The sequence below is a fragment of the Rhodnius prolixus genome, unplaced genomic scaffold (assembly GCF_049639745.1).
Source record: "Rhodnius prolixus isolate KJV_2025 unplaced genomic scaffold, Rpr scaffold_8, whole genome shotgun sequence".
Classification (NCBI taxonomy): domain Eukaryota; kingdom Metazoa; phylum Arthropoda; class Insecta; order Hemiptera; family Reduviidae; genus Rhodnius; species Rhodnius prolixus.
Window position 1 is genome coordinate 12,521,457 of NW_027411593.1, and position 21,334 is coordinate 12,542,790.

General features: G+C 30.4%; 2 protein-coding genes across 4 annotated transcripts; both read right to left on the minus strand.

Moving 5' to 3' along the window:
- Nucleotides 1-246: 246 nt before the first annotated feature.
- On the minus strand, nucleotides 247-10,724 carry LOC141450882 (uncharacterized). Of its 2 annotated transcripts, none has more exons than XM_074121764.1 (7): nucleotides 10,445-10,724; nucleotides 7,696-7,851; nucleotides 6,075-6,270; nucleotides 5,759-5,977; nucleotides 5,171-5,368; nucleotides 4,851-5,082; nucleotides 247-4,489 (listed from the first exon to the last, which is right to left on the minus strand). In XM_074121764.1, exons 1-7 carry the CDS (start codon nucleotides 10,451-10,453, stop codon nucleotides 4,390-4,392), a joined length of 1,110 nt encoding a protein of 369 aa, XP_073977865.1. In that variant the 5' UTR covers nucleotides 10,454-10,724; the 3' UTR covers nucleotides 247-4,389. The 2 variants fall into 2 exon arrangements, with proteins under 2 accessions (XP_073977865.1, XP_073977867.1); XM_074121766.1 differs by lacking the exon at nucleotides 10,445-10,724 and adding an exon at nucleotides 8,260-8,533.
- Nucleotides 10,725-12,822: 2,098 nt separating this feature from the next.
- Nucleotides 12,823-20,618, minus strand: LOC141450875 (hemocyte protein-glutamine gamma-glutamyltransferase-like). Of its 2 annotated transcripts, none has more exons than XM_074121744.1 (14): nucleotides 20,462-20,618; nucleotides 19,068-19,269; nucleotides 18,053-18,180; nucleotides 17,824-17,956; nucleotides 16,928-17,142; nucleotides 16,648-16,822; nucleotides 15,469-15,705; nucleotides 15,218-15,386; nucleotides 14,999-15,096; nucleotides 14,299-14,471; nucleotides 13,877-14,000; nucleotides 13,389-13,549; nucleotides 13,130-13,263; nucleotides 12,823-13,047 (listed from the first exon to the last, which is right to left on the minus strand). In XM_074121744.1, the coding sequence occupies exons 2-14, from the start codon at nucleotides 19,264-19,266 to the stop codon at nucleotides 12,909-12,911; spliced, it is 2,085 nt and encodes a 694-aa protein (XP_073977845.1). In that variant the 5' UTR covers nucleotides 19,267-19,269; nucleotides 20,462-20,618; the 3' UTR covers nucleotides 12,823-12,908. The 2 variants fall into 2 exon arrangements, with proteins under 2 accessions (XP_073977845.1, XP_073977846.1); XM_074121745.1 differs by lacking the exon at nucleotides 20,462-20,618 and adding an exon at nucleotides 20,286-20,444.
- Nucleotides 20,619-21,334: the final 716 nt, after the last annotated feature.

A 21,334-nucleotide genomic window follows, 5' to 3' on the forward strand; every position in this document is an offset into this window, starting at 1 on the left:
CAACTGATTCTTGCTTTTGCTAATCCAGTATTAATTTCTGAAATTTAGTACATTTCTGAAAATGTTCCAGCTCTTAAGTTCGGCTGAAAAATGGATTTACTAATATACAACAAAATTAAATTACAAACATCACTCATTTTTTCTTTTTTTTTAATGAACAGATTTAAAATAAAAATTAGAATTATTTAGTTAAAAATTCAACTAACTAATGACATTTACGCATGATATAGAAATAAAAAACATTACTAGAATATTGAACTTTTTATTAACAAGGAAATCCGGATAATACATACTTCTTAATTTCTTTATCTTCCTTTTTTAATAGTTGTGAATTTTTAAAATAACAAAAATGTTTTAATTTTTTTAAAACAAGTCTTTTTTTTCTTCTTAAAATGAGGTTCTTGTAATTATTTGTTTACACGTACTATATACACAAATATATTTAAACAGTCTTCACTTTAAGATGTAACACTGTCACAAATTTTTATTTTTATTTTTTTCTCTCTGTTTTTACGTTACGTTTTACTGTTAATACAGTTATAATACTAAACGAGCGATCAATAATTTATTTAACACGTTGATCACAAATATATTTTCTTTCCTTTTTTTTCTGTAAACGCTAGATTATTTTATGAATCATATGTATCTTGCAATATCATCATAACTCAATGATACATATGCTGGTTCACATTTTAATATATGGACATACAATTGAGCATTTTTACAACAGTTTGGCACCCATTATAAAATAAATGAAAATTGAACTAGATTGTGCAATATGGAGTAAACAAACAATAATTGTAAATATTTGATAAATTAAAAAACATTATGAAACATTAATATTAGGATAATGTTAAAAGAATTTTTAAATATATAATATTAACCAAACTATCATTTTTTTTTTTAAATTTCCACTACTTATCTCAAAGTTCAGATGAAGAAATCAATTTTGTAAAAGAAAAAATTTACAAAAAATATTCATTAAAAGCCAATTTAAATATCAGTAACATAAAAAATAAATTCCATATTAACACATAATATTACTTATTCGATGTTTAAAAATTTTTAAGTAAATAAAATTAAACTAAACAGGTACAAAAAAAATTATTTCAAAAAGTATAAAATGTTAAAATAATATAAATATATTCGTGAGAACACATTAATTAATTATATTATATTGCAAAGTAATACGAAATAATTTATAATATTTTTTAGGCATTTACACATATAACGTAAGTCACAGCCAGTAAATATATAATAATTGAATTAAATCCTAATAATATCGTTATTAAAACAAAAATAAAATAAAATTATAAAACATTTTTTTGTTATTGAAAAAAGATCCTAAATTATAGGATGACAATAATGCAGGAATATAATTTTATAAATTAAAATATGTGTTTATTAAAACAATAATAGTAAATAGTTCAGATTAAAGGTGCAAGAGTTTAACAATTTACAAATCATCTTTTTCACTGTTTTATTTTTTCGGTTTGTTTAAAAATCCACATTGTTTATTCTTTAATTTTTTCCGTTTAACTTTTTCTATTCTCGTTGTAGTTCTTTTTTAAAAATTGTTGACTCAATCATTATTAGGCCCTAAGACAATATTTAACTCTTATAAAACGTATCTTATACTAATATCGACTAGACGTGAATACGTTCAAATTTTCGTTTTTAATTAGAGACACAAAAATGTTTGTTTTGTTTGTTAGTTTTTTCTTCCTAATAAAGTTATTAAAACCACGAAAATTGTATTTAAGTAGGTATATATGTTATCAAATAAATGACTAAAAACCTTATATACCTCCAATTTAACAACCTTCCACAACTTTTCCACTTTTAATAAATATAAACCACCATTGTTAGTTATCAATAAGAACATTAAGAATATCATGACTGCACATATCGTTTTTTTTGTTGTTTTTTTTTAAAGAAGAAGTTAATAATTAATATTTTTCCTTCTTCTTCTATTAATGATAAGTAAAATTTATCAATATTTACTGTTGATGGTAGAATTGCAAATCATGCTTTGACTTTAAGGAATTATAATGTAAGAACGGCTCCCATACTGGGACAAGAGACAAATAAACCTGATAGTACACAAATATTCAAAATCTTCTGTATAAAATTATAATGAAAAAATAGAACAATCCAAATAACTTTTTATTCTAAGTATTTCAAAGGTTATCGAAAGATTTAGGAAATAAAATAAGTTTTATTAAACAGTTTTTAAAACAGTGCTATTGCACTGTTGGAGAAGGGAATAGCCAGATCTTATCCTCTCAGTGATTAATTTATACAGGTCGTAAATTAATAAAATAAAAAGTACGTTTAACATTTCTCGTCCATTCTAAACTACGGAATTCTAATCTAAACGTAAGGATTGTAACTAGCGCCCCCTTTTTATTATACTTAACAACTGAAGAATGCTAAGAGTACACCCACGATTCTACTGCGATAATAACCTTGCGCTCATTAAATTGTAAGAATTGGCTTTTGTCGAAGACCGATCGATTTTAATTGGTAATAATGACCATCACCTTCAGTTCAATTCAAAATAAATCGCAAAGGGAGTTAAAAAAGATAAAATGATCATCACTCCAGAAAGACTATACAATAAGGGTCGATTAGAAAACACATCAGACAATGTGAGAAATAAAGACTGAAGGGAAGCGGTTGTGCAGGCGACTGACTCATTTTACATATATAGGATTTCATCTACATCGAAATGAAATAAAAGAAAATGTAGGGTTGTCGAAAGATAGAAAGGCCAATATATTCTTTCTCGGAGTCACAAGACACTTACCAACATGCGTAAAAGTCAAAGGCTAAAAGATTTGCAATATCTGATATAAATTATAGGAGAAAACTAGTCTGTAATACAACTAAGTTACGGAAAAGGCAAATCTGCTGAGGATACATCGAAATGAACTTCAAAAGATGTTTCACCTGTTGCAAATGTACCAGCAAGAATTTCCTGGATATCCTTACGAAATTTAGGAGAAGAGGAAAGGATTGATCCAGCTTCAAATAAAAGGATGGGTGTCAAAAGAAAAGGGAACATAAAGTGAAGGAACAGGATGAATTTTGAACCAAAAGATGGATTGTTATGCAGAGCGAAACCTTCACAGCTTACATGGTGAATTGTCTAGTTTAAAGAAGAAATAGAAGAATAGATAATTCAGTAAATGAGTTGAATATCCCTGTTCCAGTAAGGGAGCCACTTTAGCAGTTTGAAAGAAAAGTTGTATAAACCTGTGGATGAATTTTTATTTTAATAAGTAACATCAAAATTAAGAAAGCTAATTTTGAAGTGCTACTTTCTTTTTATACTTTTTTTGTCTCATGATTTGATAATTTTTTATTTCCAAGCATTTTTTTTTCTTCGTTCTTTTTATTCATTTAGTAATTTGAAGTGATATAGGTAGTCGCCACCATTTAACTATTTCTTTTATGAGTTATGAGGAAATTCCTCTAAAATTTAAGAGTGTTTTATAATAAATCGCATTCAGGAATTTGGGATTTATAATTTGAAAATAAAAAATATATCATGAAAACCATACGTTCAAGTATTTTACCACAGTATCCGTTCCACTAACTGTTCTATAGAAGCCTAAATACTGTAATTGCTAATTCGTAATATTTTATTTCGATCTTTATTGATTTTAATGAATTATCTTATCTTTGTGGGTGAATTCATATATCAGTGCGAAGTTTAAAACTTGCAAAATTTGTTATTTAATTAATTTTTTTGAATGCACAATTAGCATCCGTTAAAATACTGTTTTTATGTATCGAACTGTTTAGAAATAAATGTAAGATCCTATTCTCTTCTTTTACAAGGTTCCAATTAACCATTAAAATTAGATAAAATCAATAATATATTAAAACTAGTCACTTATTGCTCTGTTTAACGTTTCTCGGAAAATACTTGAACGTAACACAACTTTTATGATTAATGAAATGAGTATTTTAATCGCATGGAGGATTTTATTTATATACATTTAAATTTAAAAATGAAATAAATAAAATATAACGAAGTATTGAACATTTAAATTACAAATTTGATAAAAGAATTTTGATATATTAAAACTTATGAGATATATAACTCTTGTAGGAACATTTGATAAATATTAAGTATTTCTCATAAAACATGGGCGCTTAACATGTGTAATAAATAGGTTGTTTGAAATTTATTTAATTGATTTTTAATTCAACATACCTAGAAATTTCTCCATCGTTGGTTTAAATTCTTCTTTTTTTCTTTTCTTTTTAAAAAAGATAAGACAAAGAATACTATTTTGTCTCAATATGTGAAGAGGGATTTGCTTTCTTAAGTAATTGGAAGAACACATACTTCATTAAATGTTCTAGTTAAGCTAAACGTTACTCTTCTTCTTCATCAGAGGATGAGGATGCTGGCATACTACTAAACCAGTTTTCTCGAGCACATGACATTGTAACACCACTTTGAACACTGTTACACCTAAAAAGTTTCATACTTTACACATTTTTCTATGAGATCTTAAAAAATAATTGGGCAAAACTACACAGACATCTTGCATGGAAATGTATTATTTGTGATTTTTAAACAAATTAATTGGCAAAGTAATAAAACAGGTTGCAAAATGTGAGAATATTCTTGCGTGGGTTGCCCCAAACAACTTCTATGGCTCTCAAAAACTCTCTTGGATTAGATTATGACTTTCAGAATTTATTAATTGGGAATAGAAACTTAGGTAATGATTCAGTGAAATAGCAATAAGCTGAGAAATAATTAAGATACAAGACAACAAGGCTGGATTATATTTAGCTGGTGATTAGTAACAGAATATTATGTTTCTCACCTCTGTTGTTTCCTACATTGTGTAGGCAATGTTAGTGAAGTTCTATAAAAGGTTTGTTGTTCACCGTCTTGAGTTCTTCTATGTAATGTCATTGTTTGTAAATCTTCCTGATAATCATTCTCGCCAGCACCACTTAACTGTTGAGCGCTGATATTACAGTTCTCACATTCACTCCTGTAATCGTCCAGCTCTTCAATCAAACTTACTCTTTCTGACACGCTACGGCTTCCAACTATTAGCACACAAAAAAAAATACAACATAAAACAAACGCTACTAAGAGTATATATATTTTTTCAATCTTATTTATTCATATTGATACCGTGTTGCGGAATTATGGGCAGTGGAGGAGGAGGTTGTTGAGAAGTTTGTGCAGTTGCAGGTGTGGGTACTGGTTGTTGCGTTTCTGGTTGCTGCGGCTGAGTCTGTTGTTGAGTTGTCGCAGGAAGCAGATTGCCATTGGTTAAATTAGCAGGAATTGTGCGATGATGCGATTGTAATTGTGATGTAACACTTGGCCCTTAAAAAAAAAGAAAAAAAAAAAGACAATTAAAAATGAATTAACTTTAAGATTTTCGTTAATTTTACTATCCTAGGACTTTTTCTTTTTCAATATTTCAGTTTTCAGATTTTCAGCCACCAATTAAGTGTCGAGAAAAAAATGTACCATTAATAACAGATGAATGTCCGCAACCGGTCAGGGACCCAAGAAATATGCGTGCTATGTCGGAAAAAATCAAAGATATTCAAAGCACTGCGGACCTAACTTCATTTAATCATACTTTTAAAGGTAATGTAATTGGATGATACACTGGGACTCCTTTACAATAAAATATCCATGAATTCCCCTAATACCCTTTTACATAACCAACCCAAATAAATATTTTTAATGAAAAAGTTGAATACAAACCAGGAGTCCTAACTATTGCAGCCTCGGCCCTGGCTGCCGCTACTGCCTCTTCGTATGGTGGTGGCGCTTCTCCTCTTGTGTAGTAACTTCCAGGAGGTTTCCAAAGTGGATAATGTGCTGTTGGCTCTTCGAAATGTGGTTCAGGTAGATATCCTAAACTCCCTGCTATATATCCTATGCTACTTCTTTCCTCTTCAGTTAATTCTCGATTTTGACGGCCTGAAAAACAAATTGTTATTAGTTAAATTATTAAAATATTTCATCTGATCTCCAATTAATATAATGAAAATGGCATATTATAATAAAAATTACACACCCCTTATTTTTCTCTGTCGCAACCTATGTAATAAGAAAAACAAGAGAGAAAGTGATAATATTGCAGTAATTGCGGTTGCTATTAGTCTCAGACCTAAATCAGCATTAAAATCATGTTCTGAATCACTTTTTCCTAATGTGTCATCAAGACAAATGAATTCACAACAGGAATTTCCAACTCGGAATGATTTGCAATCCTGAAAAAAAATTAAAGGAACATGTAAATATTAAAACAATAATAGAGAACGAATTGACAATAACAGAACTTCTCCCAGGAGCTTTTTACAGCTTTTTTTAAATTTAGTTTGATACTTTACAGTTAATTGCCCAGCAGCAAGTGAAGATGCTACAGATTTCAATATTAAATCCTTGAATTTGATTTGTTCTCTTAGTGCATTTGTAATTGTTTTCATTGATACTCCCTTCAAACTAATATACCGCATGTGTACCATACGTAAGTGTACCTAATTCGAAGAAAGGGACAGATCGTGATGGATTGAAGAAACTATATCATAACAGGAATACGTTTGAGAGTCCAACTACAAAATCTACTTCTACACGATCTACAAAGCTACTTAGTTTCCAATTTAGTTTAAGTATGTCTTCTTTAAAGTATGCAATTTATAAGATGAAAGTCTGTGTTTTGTTTAAGTTAAAAATTCCCAGGTAACTAAAATCTCTATTAATTCTGCAGGCTTCAATAAGCTAATTCCTTGGCCTGAGTCATTAGTGTGCTCTTGCAAATGTGATCCATGTGGGTTAAGTAATTGCAGCAACCCAAGATTTCTGAAAATATTACGAGCCCACTTTAACTAATAGTAATGTGATATGATTAAAAAGCTTGGGGGGGCCAACCGTCGAAAAGAATAGATCTTCCATCCTGGAAGTGGAGAGACTAATTAAAGAAGTAAATAATGTAATGTTAAACGAACCAATTTCTTCTTGAAGTCTTTCATACTGTTTAATTATTCGATCGGAATAGTAAAAAATACACAAGATGACACACGACAGCAGCAGACTTCAGAACTTGGAAAAAGCAAGAGGATGGGTGGGAGTGGAAGGGAATGTTATGGAGTTCACAGAGATAAAGATACATATTAACATAAGAAGAAGAAGAATCTTTATGGTGACCGACCCAAGGAATAGTGAGGAATGCCAGAAAGGACATGTACTTGATCAGGTTAAGAAGATTGTGTGAAGAATGAAGAAAGAAAACCAAAGAGAACTGCAGAAAGATGTCAATGTCTGAAAGATGGTCAATAATGTCTAAATACAAAATCTGAAGTTCTTCCCTTAAAAGATGTTAGTTTTAAAAAATTAGTGAGTTGCTCTGGTAGCTAGCCAAATGTATAGTTACTAAATCAGCAATCCGAACACCCTAACTCCTAGTCAGTTTCGTCACTAACATTAGTGTAATTGGCAAGTTGAAAATATGTTTTTGATAACACCCCATATTTTAAAAGATTGCGGGCCTACATTTTGAAATTAATTTTCTCTACTTTTAAATCACTACTTGACTTTAACATAAAACTTGGTGATAGACTAAAATTATTCTATAGACACACTTTATACAAGGATTTCTACTCTATCACAAGAAAAAGAAAAGAAATGAAATAAAATACCTGGGGTGGTGAACATAAGACGGCTTTACACCATTTTGGATTTCCGCTATCACAAACACATAACGTGCAAGTATCTGGTCCGGGAACAAAGTGTAAACCTGGGGCAATCTTCCTACCATGCAAGTCTACACATTCCGTCGACCCCATGACTACCTCCTGTAAAAATCAATTTAAGCTAATTAAGGCAAGAGTTTATATTCAATTTTTAACAAATGAGTGGAAATACCGTGACTACTATTTGAATGCGTATCTTCTTTTTATACAAGATTTCAAATTTTTTATTATGAATTCTATGTTTTAATAAGTCATTGTTATTATTATTTTAGCCAAGCATTCTTGTATATTGTATATTATTAATTTACTTTTTTATTCAACGTATCAGCCATTCCTGGATGATGGATCCACATTTAGCCCCAAAATGGCTCAGGGTGACTTAAACGTTGTGTAAAAAATTTAATAGAAAAATTGAGCCGGTAAATAATAGTGAGAATGAATTAATAATACTATATCGTGTTTAAGAGTTTTACATTTTATAACTTTTTAAGCAAATGCGAAATAACTTACCAGAATAATCTCTTTCTATAAAAAATATTGTTTAATGAATTCCTTGTGATAAGACAATCACTAGTTTTATTACGAACCATATTTTGAATCAGTACAGATAAGCAGCATCCGTGCTCCCACTTACAGTTACAAGGAAATCCCCAAAAATAACAATGAACAAAATTTGATTTATTTGACTGTCAAGTTTGTTTTAATTGAATTTAATAATTAATAAAAGCATACTTACAATAATTTGAACGTTTCCATAAATCTTAAATGAATAAAATGTTTACAATTTAAATGATTTTTTTTTTTTAACTACTAGATGAATAAAACAAAAATTTAATGATGGAATAAATATGGCTTTTTTGTTGCATTTTACTTCACATATCCTTCAATTTTTTTATTGAAGATTCACAATTTAAATAAAATCTCCTAACAAGCTTTATTAATCTTGAAGAATGTTGTTTAATGGGAGAGAAAGGATTATTTCAGTGGCTAAAGCACTGTTCTCCCAAGCGGAGATCTAGAGTTCGAGGCAGAATCCTTAGATTTCCTCTTCCTGAGGCTTCTTCTAGCCATGATAGTGAGGACAGTGCTCAATTTAACGGGAGAACAACTTCCAAAAGCCATTAGTGCTTTGTAAAGCCTTAAAAGTTGATGCAGTTTAAATAAAAAATGTTGAGGCACCTTTTCTTGTCCTTGCTAACTTTGCATGGACAAAAAGACCTTTTATGCCACTGCATAAAAAAAAACCTCAAGATTTTGGGGTCGCGTTGGACCCAAATGAAAAACTAGATATTGCCCTGCACTTTTCATTCTGATGGAAAAAAAAAAAACTAAAAAGGAAAAGCTTCACGAATAATTTGAGGAAGGGGATTCAGTTGACTCAATTGAGCTAGTATTAGGTGATGGGCTGGAGGCGCAGACAAAATGGAAAATCCTAAAAACATTTATGAAAATCATTATAGTGGAAGCAGTTACTAAAGAAGTTATCTTAGAGTTAAGATCAATCCCTAAATTCAGTAGTATTTTTAGAATATGGTGCCGATAAAATCCTTAATAAGGAATAATCAAACATTTCTATGACTCTCGAGTAGTTTTTGGTCAAACAAACTAAATAAATAAGTTCAATGTTTTCCGAATACATTCCATAATTACCGTACTTACTTTATGCAAAACAATAAAAAACTAGTGAAAACCACTTTTATTTCCTGATATTTCCATATTTATGAAAACAAGTATTATTTGAATTTGTATTAAATGACTAGAAGCAGCATTTATCTCAATTAATTCATCTTAAATTTATTATCTTTGATCTACTGCTTTAACGAAGTGCTCTTGAGATGAGATATCTGCAAAAAAGCTAAAAAATCTATGAAAATGGAAATTGTAGCTTTATGAGGATTAACCATTCACTCAAAATCACCAAAAGAATCACTTAAGTTTTTTAAAAGACAAAATTAAAAAAAACAAAGCTGACTGAGTTGCTTTTGGTTTATTCATTCTAAACGAAAATGAGAATAAAACTGATTAATGAATTTACATTTTTTCTCTAGGAATGCAAAAATTTTTCATTTTATTTCTAAGCAATTTACTAATTTAGTTCATTGGAAAAATAAGAAATAAGCAATGGGAAGAACTTTGCCCTTAATAGTCATTGCAACCACATTACTTTAAAAACTCAAGTTAATAAAATTTCCTCAAAAATTAATTGCGTTGTTCTAACGACCTTTTGACATTTTTAGCTCGATAAACTAAGCCTGAGTTACGTCATTGACTGGGTTGTGGGTAATGTTAATCTTAACTTTTAAAATACCTAACAATTCTGGATTCTCAATAAGAAAAAAAGGAGCCGGTAAAAAATTGAAATTAAAATGATTTAAGTTGGGATGTTAAAGCTTGTCCTTTTTAGGGGGAAGCTTCCAGTTCCAATTGCAATTAATGACCTAGGTAATAAGTTTCAGCAAGAAGCATTTTATTAAGATTCTTCAGGATATTAGAAGGCAATTTTTTTACATGAGTTTGTTTCAAGCAATGTTCAGAAGCTGATCAAGCTTTACGTTAGCAATATGCTAGTTATTTCCAATCATAATTAAAAAATACTATTCAAAGAAGATAAGTGTAAAACAATAAACTCGACCCCTAAATTGTTACACTGAAAATATTTAAACAAAAAAGTAACAAAGATATCAATGAAACTTACCTGGAACATAAATGAAATTGTTTTCTCCTAATGAAAATATACATTTTTCAGAAGCACACCATTAACAAAAATTTATTGTTAAAAGCCATTGAGCAAAATTAGTAACAACTTCATTTTTCCACTACTTTTTAAGTATGAGTACTAATAGAAATTAAATATATGCTGGTTCGTGTCTGACATATTCATCGATCGATTGTAAACAAGGTTGAAATGGCGAGGGTGCAGCCAGCCTGCAGCCTATTACCAACCCCTGGCAGCCATAATTGTTCCAGATTACAGCTGTTACTTTGTATTTGTCTGCTTATGTAAATGACCATCTCATAGTAATTTTATCTAAATGTGCTCTTTTTTTTAATATGATTAAAATAAATAATTTGTATTTAGAATATTATGTACTTTAAATAGTTTAAAAGTGTATTTACTAGTATAAATATGTAAGTGAAATCGTATATTGTTACTTCAAAATTATTAAATTATAAACAATGGAATCAGACTCATCTCATAAGTTATTTGCTTCCCGACTAATTGACTAAATGCCAATTAAGAAACGTCTTACTATTCCAAATAATGTACTCACGCTTAATAGTGTAGGCTATAATATATTGAGCCAATCCGTGAGCAAACAATTCTAAGGCCGAACAAAAGTAAATGCCTTAAAATAGGATCACTGAAAGTGCCAGTGTGGGCTATAAGCTGGTTCAAGAAGGGGTTCAAATTAAAATTTTCCGTGGGTTATGTTTTCTCGTGATCTCATAATGGAATGCTTAACAAATATTAAAAGAAAGGGGAATCTTCTGCCAAAATGGACCAAACAAGTTCCACCGTTTTAGAGATGTATGAAAGTCATCAAACATGAGCCTGCTGAAATTAACGACGCCCTTCTATAGTTTCATCTATTTAAGCAACATATTTTGTAAATCTATTCTGTTTAGGAGAACTTTACTAGTTGGCCTTATCTCTTCATTGTTTTTGTTTTTTGTTTGACGACGTGAATCCATTTTACCGCTAGTAATAATTCGTTTCATGAAGCCCAAATCACGGGATCACAGGAGTATTGAAAGTTTCAAGGATTTTTATAGTGTATATCTTGTAGAGAAACTTATTAGGATTGCTTCGGCCAGCTTCCAGAATCATGCTCCTTTGTCGTAAGAGTTTTTTTTTTTTTTTAGCTTCAAAGCCACAGATTAATGACTTAATAACTAGGGAAGTTCTGATCTAGCCAGAATAAAAAAAAAAAAAAAGTAACGGCGTTAGGGTAGTTAAAATCAACTATAAAACAGATAAAAATAAATGAAAATTGTTATTTTAAATTTTAATATTAAAAGAGTACTGACACCATTTATTAGAATAGGCTGATAGAACAGAATACGTATTTGTTTTTGAAACACCTTGTATAGCTCAATTTTTGTACAGCTTTTTTAAAAAATAGTATAAAAAAAAATTGGGGCGGATGTTGGTCTAGTGGTCAAGAGCGTGGCTTTTTAAGTGGGAGATCCCCAGATCGAATCGCGCGTTTGACTACTAAAATGAAATGTTACTTTGTGAGATTGGTTAATTGTTGGCTGATGGCAGTTATTTAGAGCATACAACTCAAAAATTCATCCAACCAAGTTCTTATGGCTAAGGACAGGCTGCATGAGCGATTCATTCTGACCTTATAATCTTTATACCTTATAATCGTTATATCCTTACCTTCTTATAAGTCACGAAGGGTCAGAAAGCATCTACAAAAACTGTTCCACTGTTGGTAGCCCAGCCAAAAATAGACTATCATAATATGAGGAGAGGAAATATCTCTTGTATCATGTCAGATTTATACTTAATATAAAAAGATAATAAGATTTTCAATGACCACTTGATAAACCCAACGGTCATCGTTCTTATCAAAGATTTCCGAAGGAAGACGTAGCCAAGTCTCCGAACATTTCTAGAAGCTTTTTCCTTATGAGTGGCTAACTTCTCTTGTGTTGGAGACTGTCTCAACATGCAAATTTTGGGTCGTAGCTTGCATCATTTTTCTCATTAGAGATTATTGCAAAAACACATAAGATGTAACTTAATGCTGAAAAATAGTTATAAAAATTAACAAAAGCAGTTAAATTCTACTCTAAAAAAAAAAATGTAAACCAGCCTTGAGTCTAATAAAAGTTTTGCTACTGGATACTATAAGATTGGATTTCGCCAAATTTAAAATTGTTTTAAAAACTGTAACGAAGCGAGGCTATTATAAGGCATAGAGTTGAATTATATCGGCGTCCAGCAGCTTATAAATAGGTTTAAACAAAAATACTTTAAACATTACTAAAATTTGCCATACTGGACTTTGTTACTGCCTTTCTTTTAAACATAAAAATGAAAATGTTTATTAAAAGTCTAGATTATGAACAAGTGGATAATATTATAATTATAAAGATAATAACAGACATAAGAAAATAATAATGAAATAAAAAAAAAATCAATAAAATTAAGCAACATCAATATCAGCTGCGCCAAGAATTTCCTGAAGTTCCTTTGAGAAAAATATTGCCACAAGAGCAAACTTCCCTTTCAACGTTGGAGTAAATGTAGTCTCGATTTTTATGGTTTCCTCAGGCAAGGTGTCTCTGCAATAAATATTAACAATTTTAAATATATTTTTTGAAAGACCTCTTAAATTTTTAAGTTCAATTTTGAAGTTATACATACCTATAAGGCATTTTCTGATGTTTTACTATTCCATGGCATTCAAAAGCTAGCAGGCATTCTGTCAATTTCTTCTTCAAGGGATTTGTGAAAATAAAAAATATCTTTCCAGGTTTGTTCACTTCTAGAGTTGCAGCCTGAAATGAAAACTTATTTAGTGGCGTCTTCTAAAATAAATGATTTTTAGAACTAGAATGAGTACATTACAAACAGAAGAAAAAAAATTAATTTCCTTTTGGAATGAAACAAGCATTTATATTACCTCAACGGTCAGAGATGGCTTTGTTATTTGAAATTCATTTTCATCAGACCAAGTCTGTTTTGTTTCCTCAACAGTGGCTATGACATGAGTTTTTAGAAGACTAAATTCAACAAGTTTATCCAAATATTCCTCAAGAGTAACATAAACTTTTAATTGTTTCTCTGAAACAATCAGAAGAATTTAAAAAAAAATAATAATGACTCTTTGAAGCGCTAGGTTTGAGCAAAGTTCTCAACATTTCAATCTTAGAGACTATTTCATAAAATGACTACAACCTAATGAATAATCAACTTTTCTTTGGGAATGGAAACATAATTACTCACAGTACTTTTATTACATCTTTAGAATGTTTTGTACTTAGACATTATTGTTCAAACAGGTACTGTATTTTTATTTTTACTATTAGCAGAGTAAACAATGTCATAATTATAAATTTCTATGCAGCTCCTCAAATTAATACAAATTTTTTTCATGTTTGTAAAACTCACTTTCTTTTGAAGGAATTTCGATAGTTTCGCAAACTTTTTTTATAGTATGTCCTTTTACGCCAGTGTAATAGATACTCCAAAGTGACAAAGCAATTTGCACGGTTCTTTTTTCTTCAATTGTGTTCTGAAACATTTATAAATAGCGTTGATTTTATCTTAACCTGAACCATGTTTTTAATTTATTTGTCTGGATTCCGATTTCCAGTAATCATCATAGAGTGATTTAATAGTTTGGGTTAAAGAATAGTAGCATACTTCCAGTATGTTTCTGTCATACTCTGAACTTGCTGACTTTCAAATGTTTCAATGGCTTCACAAATCAGCAGTTGTGAAATGTATTAATATCGTTCAAAATACAAAAAAAAAAAAAAAAAAAGTGAATTTATCCATTAAGAATAAAAAATACCTTATAAAATGTTTACCTCCATATCAACAGCAATAGTGAATGAGTTTCCAATGTTGATTGTTTCAATTTCATGGATAGAAAATTTAATTTCTTGAATATCCCGAGCTTTGTCAACCTCGAAATATTCGCAAGCTTTATCTCCGCATTTGAACGCTGCTCTAAGAAGTGATAATCTCTCTTCCTTAGAACCTGCAAGAAAATTTTCTTTTGTTAAAATAAATTATTGAGAAAAAGTTAAGATCAAAATTCCTCTATCAATTAAAAGCAATTATTCTTCCAATAAGATTTCCACTTTCTTTAGCTTTGACGGATAATCTAAAAATAGAGCTCTCTTCTTTTGATAACAATCGCGGGAAACGGGAGATCTACACTTTATTAAATAAAGTGGCTGGAGTCTAGTGATTTAATTCCCATAAACTACTCATTTTTTGTTTATTATATTTTTTTAAGTTTTGTATTTTATAGTCTAATATTACGGTAACAAGATAACATAAAGATTATCAAGGATTTTTACTTTTTTTATGTGTAATGTCATAAATTTATTTCGTGTTCTCTAAAAAATACTTATTAATAACATTACTTATAATTTTTTATTTATCAATTTGAAAAGTCCCTAAATCAAAAAAACAAAATTTCACTTTATTGCTATTTTATTGGCCAATAATCCAAATTATTGTGCTGGGATGTGAATTTAAATATGCTAGCAAATTTATTACCCTCAGCGTCCTTGTACTCGTGCATTACATCATCTTTATCTCGATCGCCACATGGATCAAAAATGTGCGGCTTCTTGGTTAACAGATGTTTCCCCACACTAAAAACATAAAATGTTATTGCATTATCAGGTTGCATCAGCATCTAAGGTCAGTCATTGTTGAAAATCTTCAAATTAAAATGTAATAAACATAAATTAATAAACATTCATTAATAATTACTGTTTAGTATCTGTTTTAATTTTTTTGTATCCCAACAAAGCTTCCTCATCTTCTTGCCAGTCAATTAAATCAGCATTTACTTCTGCCAAAATAAAAGGCATATCATATTGGAACCCAACTTCTCCTTTTTTTATGGCTACTACTGATGCTGGGCCACATTGGAAGACGTCTATTTAGTTGGAACAATAATTAGCTAATTCGATAAAACGATGGGATACATTCTGGGAGTTTCATTTCAATTCAATACCCACCTTCACTGTATTCTTGTGGAGTAGCATCAATTGCTTGCCACCCGCCATAGCCAGCTGGTAAATCAGGTCTAGCCATCCAAACGTCATTCCAAACATGGAAATTCCAAACAGAATCGTAAGCTTCATCGACATCACCATCTTCTGTGAAGAACTTGTCGATAGTTAGTGTAGAATCAGTGTCATGAGCGGAATAAAGGTTAGTAACTACCCTTGCAGGCATTCCAAGTGCCCGACAGACTGAAATTTTCCCCAAAAAGATTAACAATGAAGTAAAATACTTCGGTGGTTATTGACCACCATCATAAATAACCTATGGAATTAAATAAGAATCAATCACTTAATTTATTACTATAGAAAATACACTCATTAACCGGAGGTGACTACTCAATCAGAACTGAATATGTCAATGCGATTGCGTAGTAAGTAAAGCAATCGCCAATTTTTTCAGAAGGTCTTAACGTACAACAACTAAATAAGATGCCGTGGACGAGGGCAGAAGCATATACCATGAACCTTTGTTTCTTACAAATAAAAAGTAGCTAAACGCGGGATTCGAACTGGATACCTCCCTTGTATACGGGGACTCATTACCATTGTATCAAAGAACCTCCTTAATAGTAAATATTGTAACTATTTAGTGTTAAAAATGTAAAAAATATTATAATTTGTCAACAAGCATAAGCCTATAGATGACCTAGTCCCTACGTCGAAAGTTTGGCAAAAAAAAAAAAATAATAATATATAACTTAAAGTGGCAACAATCTTTCTTCCTTTTGAGTAAACAGAAAGTTATTCTCTAAATCTTGCAGATGGCAACTCAATTTTAGACTTTCTTTTAAAAAAATATTATATCATTGATATGTTTGTGATAATAAAAATGAGAAAAATGAATAATAGTTGTTAAATATTTGCCCCAGTACTTTTTAGTACGTAACTTTTCAAAAAATCTTCAAGTAAAAATCTGACATCTGAATCACTAGATTCTAAAATTAGTGTTGCAATCGCACATTCGAAACCGAAAGAAAGTATAACTTTTGCACCTTTCACAAATACTCCAAAACACAACCTGTTATCATAGTTCTCAAAATCGTACCAAATGATAATTTAAGTCAGTTATTCTAGAATTCAATATTTGTATAATGTGGTCAAAAGTATTATCTTAATGAGTATTCCAATTACCTGTACATACTACAGCAGCAAAAACCCAACATTGTCCATACTTGACGCCTCCTCCAGTTTCTAAATATTCTTTTAATATTGGGGAAGATCCTGTCCACAATGAGGGATTAGTTCCATCGGAATAATATCCACTCCAATTTCCTGTCAATACTCCATCATCATCATTAGAATTCACCTAAAATAAGGAAGACTTTAAAAAATAAAATAAAAAACAAATAAAAACGTTCTTCTGGCTCTGAGAGAACTGAGAATATTTAAAAAGTTAATCTAGTTTTAATACCATTTTAGAAATCATCCTTGCTAATAGTACAGGATCTCCTTTGTCATTGAATGACACACCAGATTCTTTGAGTAATTTGCGGCATGCTTGTAATACATGAGCTTCAAACTGTCCAAAAAGCCAATGACGACCTTTTCTGCCAGTGTAAACTTTGCCAATATCGTTCATTACATATTCTTCTAATAGATGAGTATCTGGCATGTATACTTCATCCTCTGTTAGTGCATAAGTATTTCGTTGTTTAAATAAACAATAAAATAAACATGAGTAATCCACGGTATTTTTATAAAGTTATTTTGGTTTGTTTTTTAAATGAGTATTTAAGTTCTATTGTTCAATATGTAGTAACATTATTATTTTATTTAAGAATGGAATATTTAGGTTAGATTCTAATAAATTCGTGATCAGAGCAGAGCAGAAACAAGTAATAAAATCTGGTTCTGAGTTGGGGTAACGAAATTAAGGGTTATTATTCGTTACATTCGTTATTCATTTTTATCTCCTAAGACTGTGCTTTTTTGTGAGACTGATTTAATTTACAGCGCGTAACATGTACGACCATTGGCGCTCGAGGTGATCCACCTCAATGGACTGCTCCAGACCTTCTTAGACAAAACCCAACACCTCACAGCCTGCCGTATAGATACCTAAGAAGAAACCATCTAATGGGCAGACATGTCCCCGGGATTTCTGCTTGAATTCTGGTGGACTAACTACTTAGGAGATCCCTGTCCCTTGTGAGATTTAAATAGTCCTACTTCTGTTACGATGCTGTGATATTATCTTTTTGGCAGAAAGTAAAGCTATGACATCTACATAAATGGCTAACAGTGTGTTAAAGTTAGTTACAATTAACTTAGGATTATTCCCTTCAAAAGTAAGTAATAATTGCTTACCAAAGTGCCATGGATTGAGTAAAATAAAAATTGATTCTGGATGATCATAAGTATTATTACCAATACCGGCTTTGAGAGAAGTTTTAATTGTCAGTTTCCAGCTGCCTATCGGGCAGTTTATAGGAGTTCTCATCTAAAAAAATTATTTAGTAATAAGAGAAAACTTATCAATTCATATTTTGATCGTAAATTTTTATCAAATTAGAATATAATCATTTCTGCCACTTACTTTCAACTTAATCGAATTTCCTTCTTTGCTGACCATTCTAAGTGACCAGCTTTCCATGTCATCTAACTCTTCCTGTTGGTTAGTTAGCCAAGCACCTCCCCTTGCAGTCCGTAATTTCTGTTCATCCTCTTAAAGTGTTTAAGTATATATTTTTTTTAAATGGAGAAATGAGAAATCTATTTTACAGAATGTTAACAACGTAATTTAGTCTTTAAAATTACTACAAAATTTTCAAACAGGTACATCGGGCTAGTTCATGGTGTCTAGCAATTGTATCAAATTATTGATTAATTAATTTATTAATTAATGAAAAAGTACTTAAGAAAATAACTTTTGTTGAAACCGTGTTAGAACAAATATTTTCACCAAGTACAACGTTTTGCTTCAGTAAATTTCCGCTAGATGCCATTTGAAGTACTACTGAGAAGTAAATTATTGAATATAAAAATTCAAAAAGATGTTTATTATTTCCAAGTGGAACGGATTGACTTACAATAATAATGAACTAAAGCCCATTTTTAAAACATCAGAATCAAAAATAGATTTTTATATCACTTGTTTCACAAAAAAAAAGAAAAATTATCTAATTTGTGATATCTGGCAAAAAGGGTTGTGAGCGCTTTTGGATCAACTAACACCTGCGAATCGTTTTTTCGAAAATAAAATTTACCAAACATAAAGTTACATTGTAAACTTTCCGAAAATATGTACATTTATGGTACTAATTTACCTCTTCAATTGAGCCCAATTGCAGCTTTCTAGCTCAATTTTTGAAGGAGATATAAGGTGATAAAGTTTAGGAGCTTTACATTTCCTTCATATTTGTAATTGCTGTATCTCCCGTTCATTTGGTGTAAATTAAATAAAAAGGATTTTCCAAATTTGTTAATAATACATATTAATTTTCTGAAAGCCTTAGTAGCTAAGTCTAAAACCAAAATACTAGTATTTTCAAATTTTTGAAAATTAAAAAAAAAATTAAATTTTTAAATTTAACAGAAAAAGTCTCACATACCGTAAAACATGAGAACTCTTAATTTATCCGCCAGATCACTGTACACACGACCGGTGAATAAAATATCGAATACAAATTCTTGCCCTCGTCTAAATATTAGTGCTGGAGGTTCCAAGTGAACGGCCTCATATTTAAATGTCCGATGCGATTTGGCGTTCTCCACAGGGAATAGATTTACTGAACTCACCTTTAATGCCATAATCTAAAAAAAAATTAGAGGTGTATGTAAGTGAATTAGTATAACCAATTGAGGAACTAATGAAGATATGGTTAGTAATGTAAAAAAATGTTAGGCCTAAGCTGTTCAGTCCTCTAATTACTTAGGTTTTCAGACAAATTCAAGCAAATATTTTTTAGCACCAATGTTGTCTTGGAATTAAATTAGTTTTTTAACTTCTTCAGGAATTTTGCAACATCCTGCGGTAGTAACTAGCCCTTCAATACATTTAACTATCTTCTCTAAATTTCAACCGAATACACACGAGTACATCTGCTAGAGATTAACTTAGATCAGGAAAATCACCTAATTTATTTCACATAGAGGTTGTGCCATTTAAATTCGTCTGCTTTCTGTGAACGATCACTATAACAACAATGGGAACCGTAATAAATCTTTTAGATCGGAGTGTATTTGGCTTACACTCCCTACTTACATATTATGCAACCTATAATAAAAAAGAGGCCAAAAATTTAAGAAATATTTGACTCTTATCTGGTCGTTCATAATATTAAGAGTATATCTCTGTTAAAAAAATCTCTAAAAACCAGGTACCCTAGAATGACTTAATTTTGTAAGTTAAATGGTACAATACTATTAGATCATACGATTTTTTTGAATCTCAGAACATAAGGGGTAAGCCCTGTTATTCAGGCACCATGGTCAAATCACGGGATTTTTCCAACTAGTCTTTTTTTTTTTTTTTGTGATAACTGCTCTATCCTCAATGTTCCAAAAGACTTAGTCCAGTTAAATGTGTAGCACTTTACGATTTTAGGATGACCTAAAAAAAACTCTCCGCACCCTACTAGAAAAAGACGAACTTAGCTTCTCGTTCTCTAATTGATTACAAAAGAATAAACCTTTTTTGACTCAAAGCATTTGCTACAATTTTACACTCGTAGCTCTCAATTACATGTGAAAAGTTTTTATAAAACTAAAGCAAACATTTTATAGTTCTATCTTTTTTTTTCCTACTAAATTATTAAAATTTACCTTACCTAAAAATGACAAAATAAAGATACTATTTCAAAAACACAAGCTAATGTGGCCAATCCTGCTACAATTAATTGCACAATATATAATTTAGATAAACATTCATACAATCGAGAAAGAGAATTAGTTATTGTAATAAAAACAGAATTAATGTTGAACATATCAAAGTTTTTGTACTTACTAAAATATGATGTAGGCAATCTGCGCAATAATCAAATAATGATAAAAAAAAAATGTGTGCTAAGTACTTAACATATATTTTACGGTATCTACTTTGTGGTTGACCATATTTCCTTCAACATAAAGAACCGACACGAATTGCCTTTTTGAAATTTCTCACGCCCATCTTAATCTGTAAATTAAAAAATAACATTTACTTCCGTACTAAAAAAAAAAGAGAAAAAAAAACAAATTAATGTAATATTGTTAACATGTAATGTGGTTTGTGGGATTTTTAATTTACAAAAAAAAATTCAAACATCAAATGAGAAGCAGAACAGCCAGCTCTCCTTCTTATACCATTTTATTTGTTTTTATATGATATAGCTTGAATAAATTCTAATTTATATTAGGAGCATAAACACCTTGCAAAGAAGAGGAAAACTAAACTACTATTTCCTAATCAATTTATTAGGTTAGGGGTAAAATTAAATCTCACTCACCTATAACTGGCAAGCGGTATCTTAGAGTACCTTAGGAGAGCTTCTGTAGGATTACGGCTAGATTAAGACAAGAGGGCGCGCAATTATGTGAATTGATTATTCATCTCACTTTTACATAATAAAGACTTACCGCTTTTATTTAAAACTTTTTTGAATGAAAATTAATTTAAGAAGGGTCTCGATGTGAGAAGAGACAAGTACTTCTGACTTTCTTCAGAAGTGCACTTTATAAGGTTTAAGAATGTCACTTTGTTGGGTGGTAAGAAAGCTAAAAATTCAAAGTTGGAGAAAATCGTGTGATCCCGAAGAACAAATTAGTATAAAAAAAAAATCGTGAAAAAATACTGCTAAGGAGAAAATAAAAGCAGGTCGTTTTTTCTAATCATATTTTC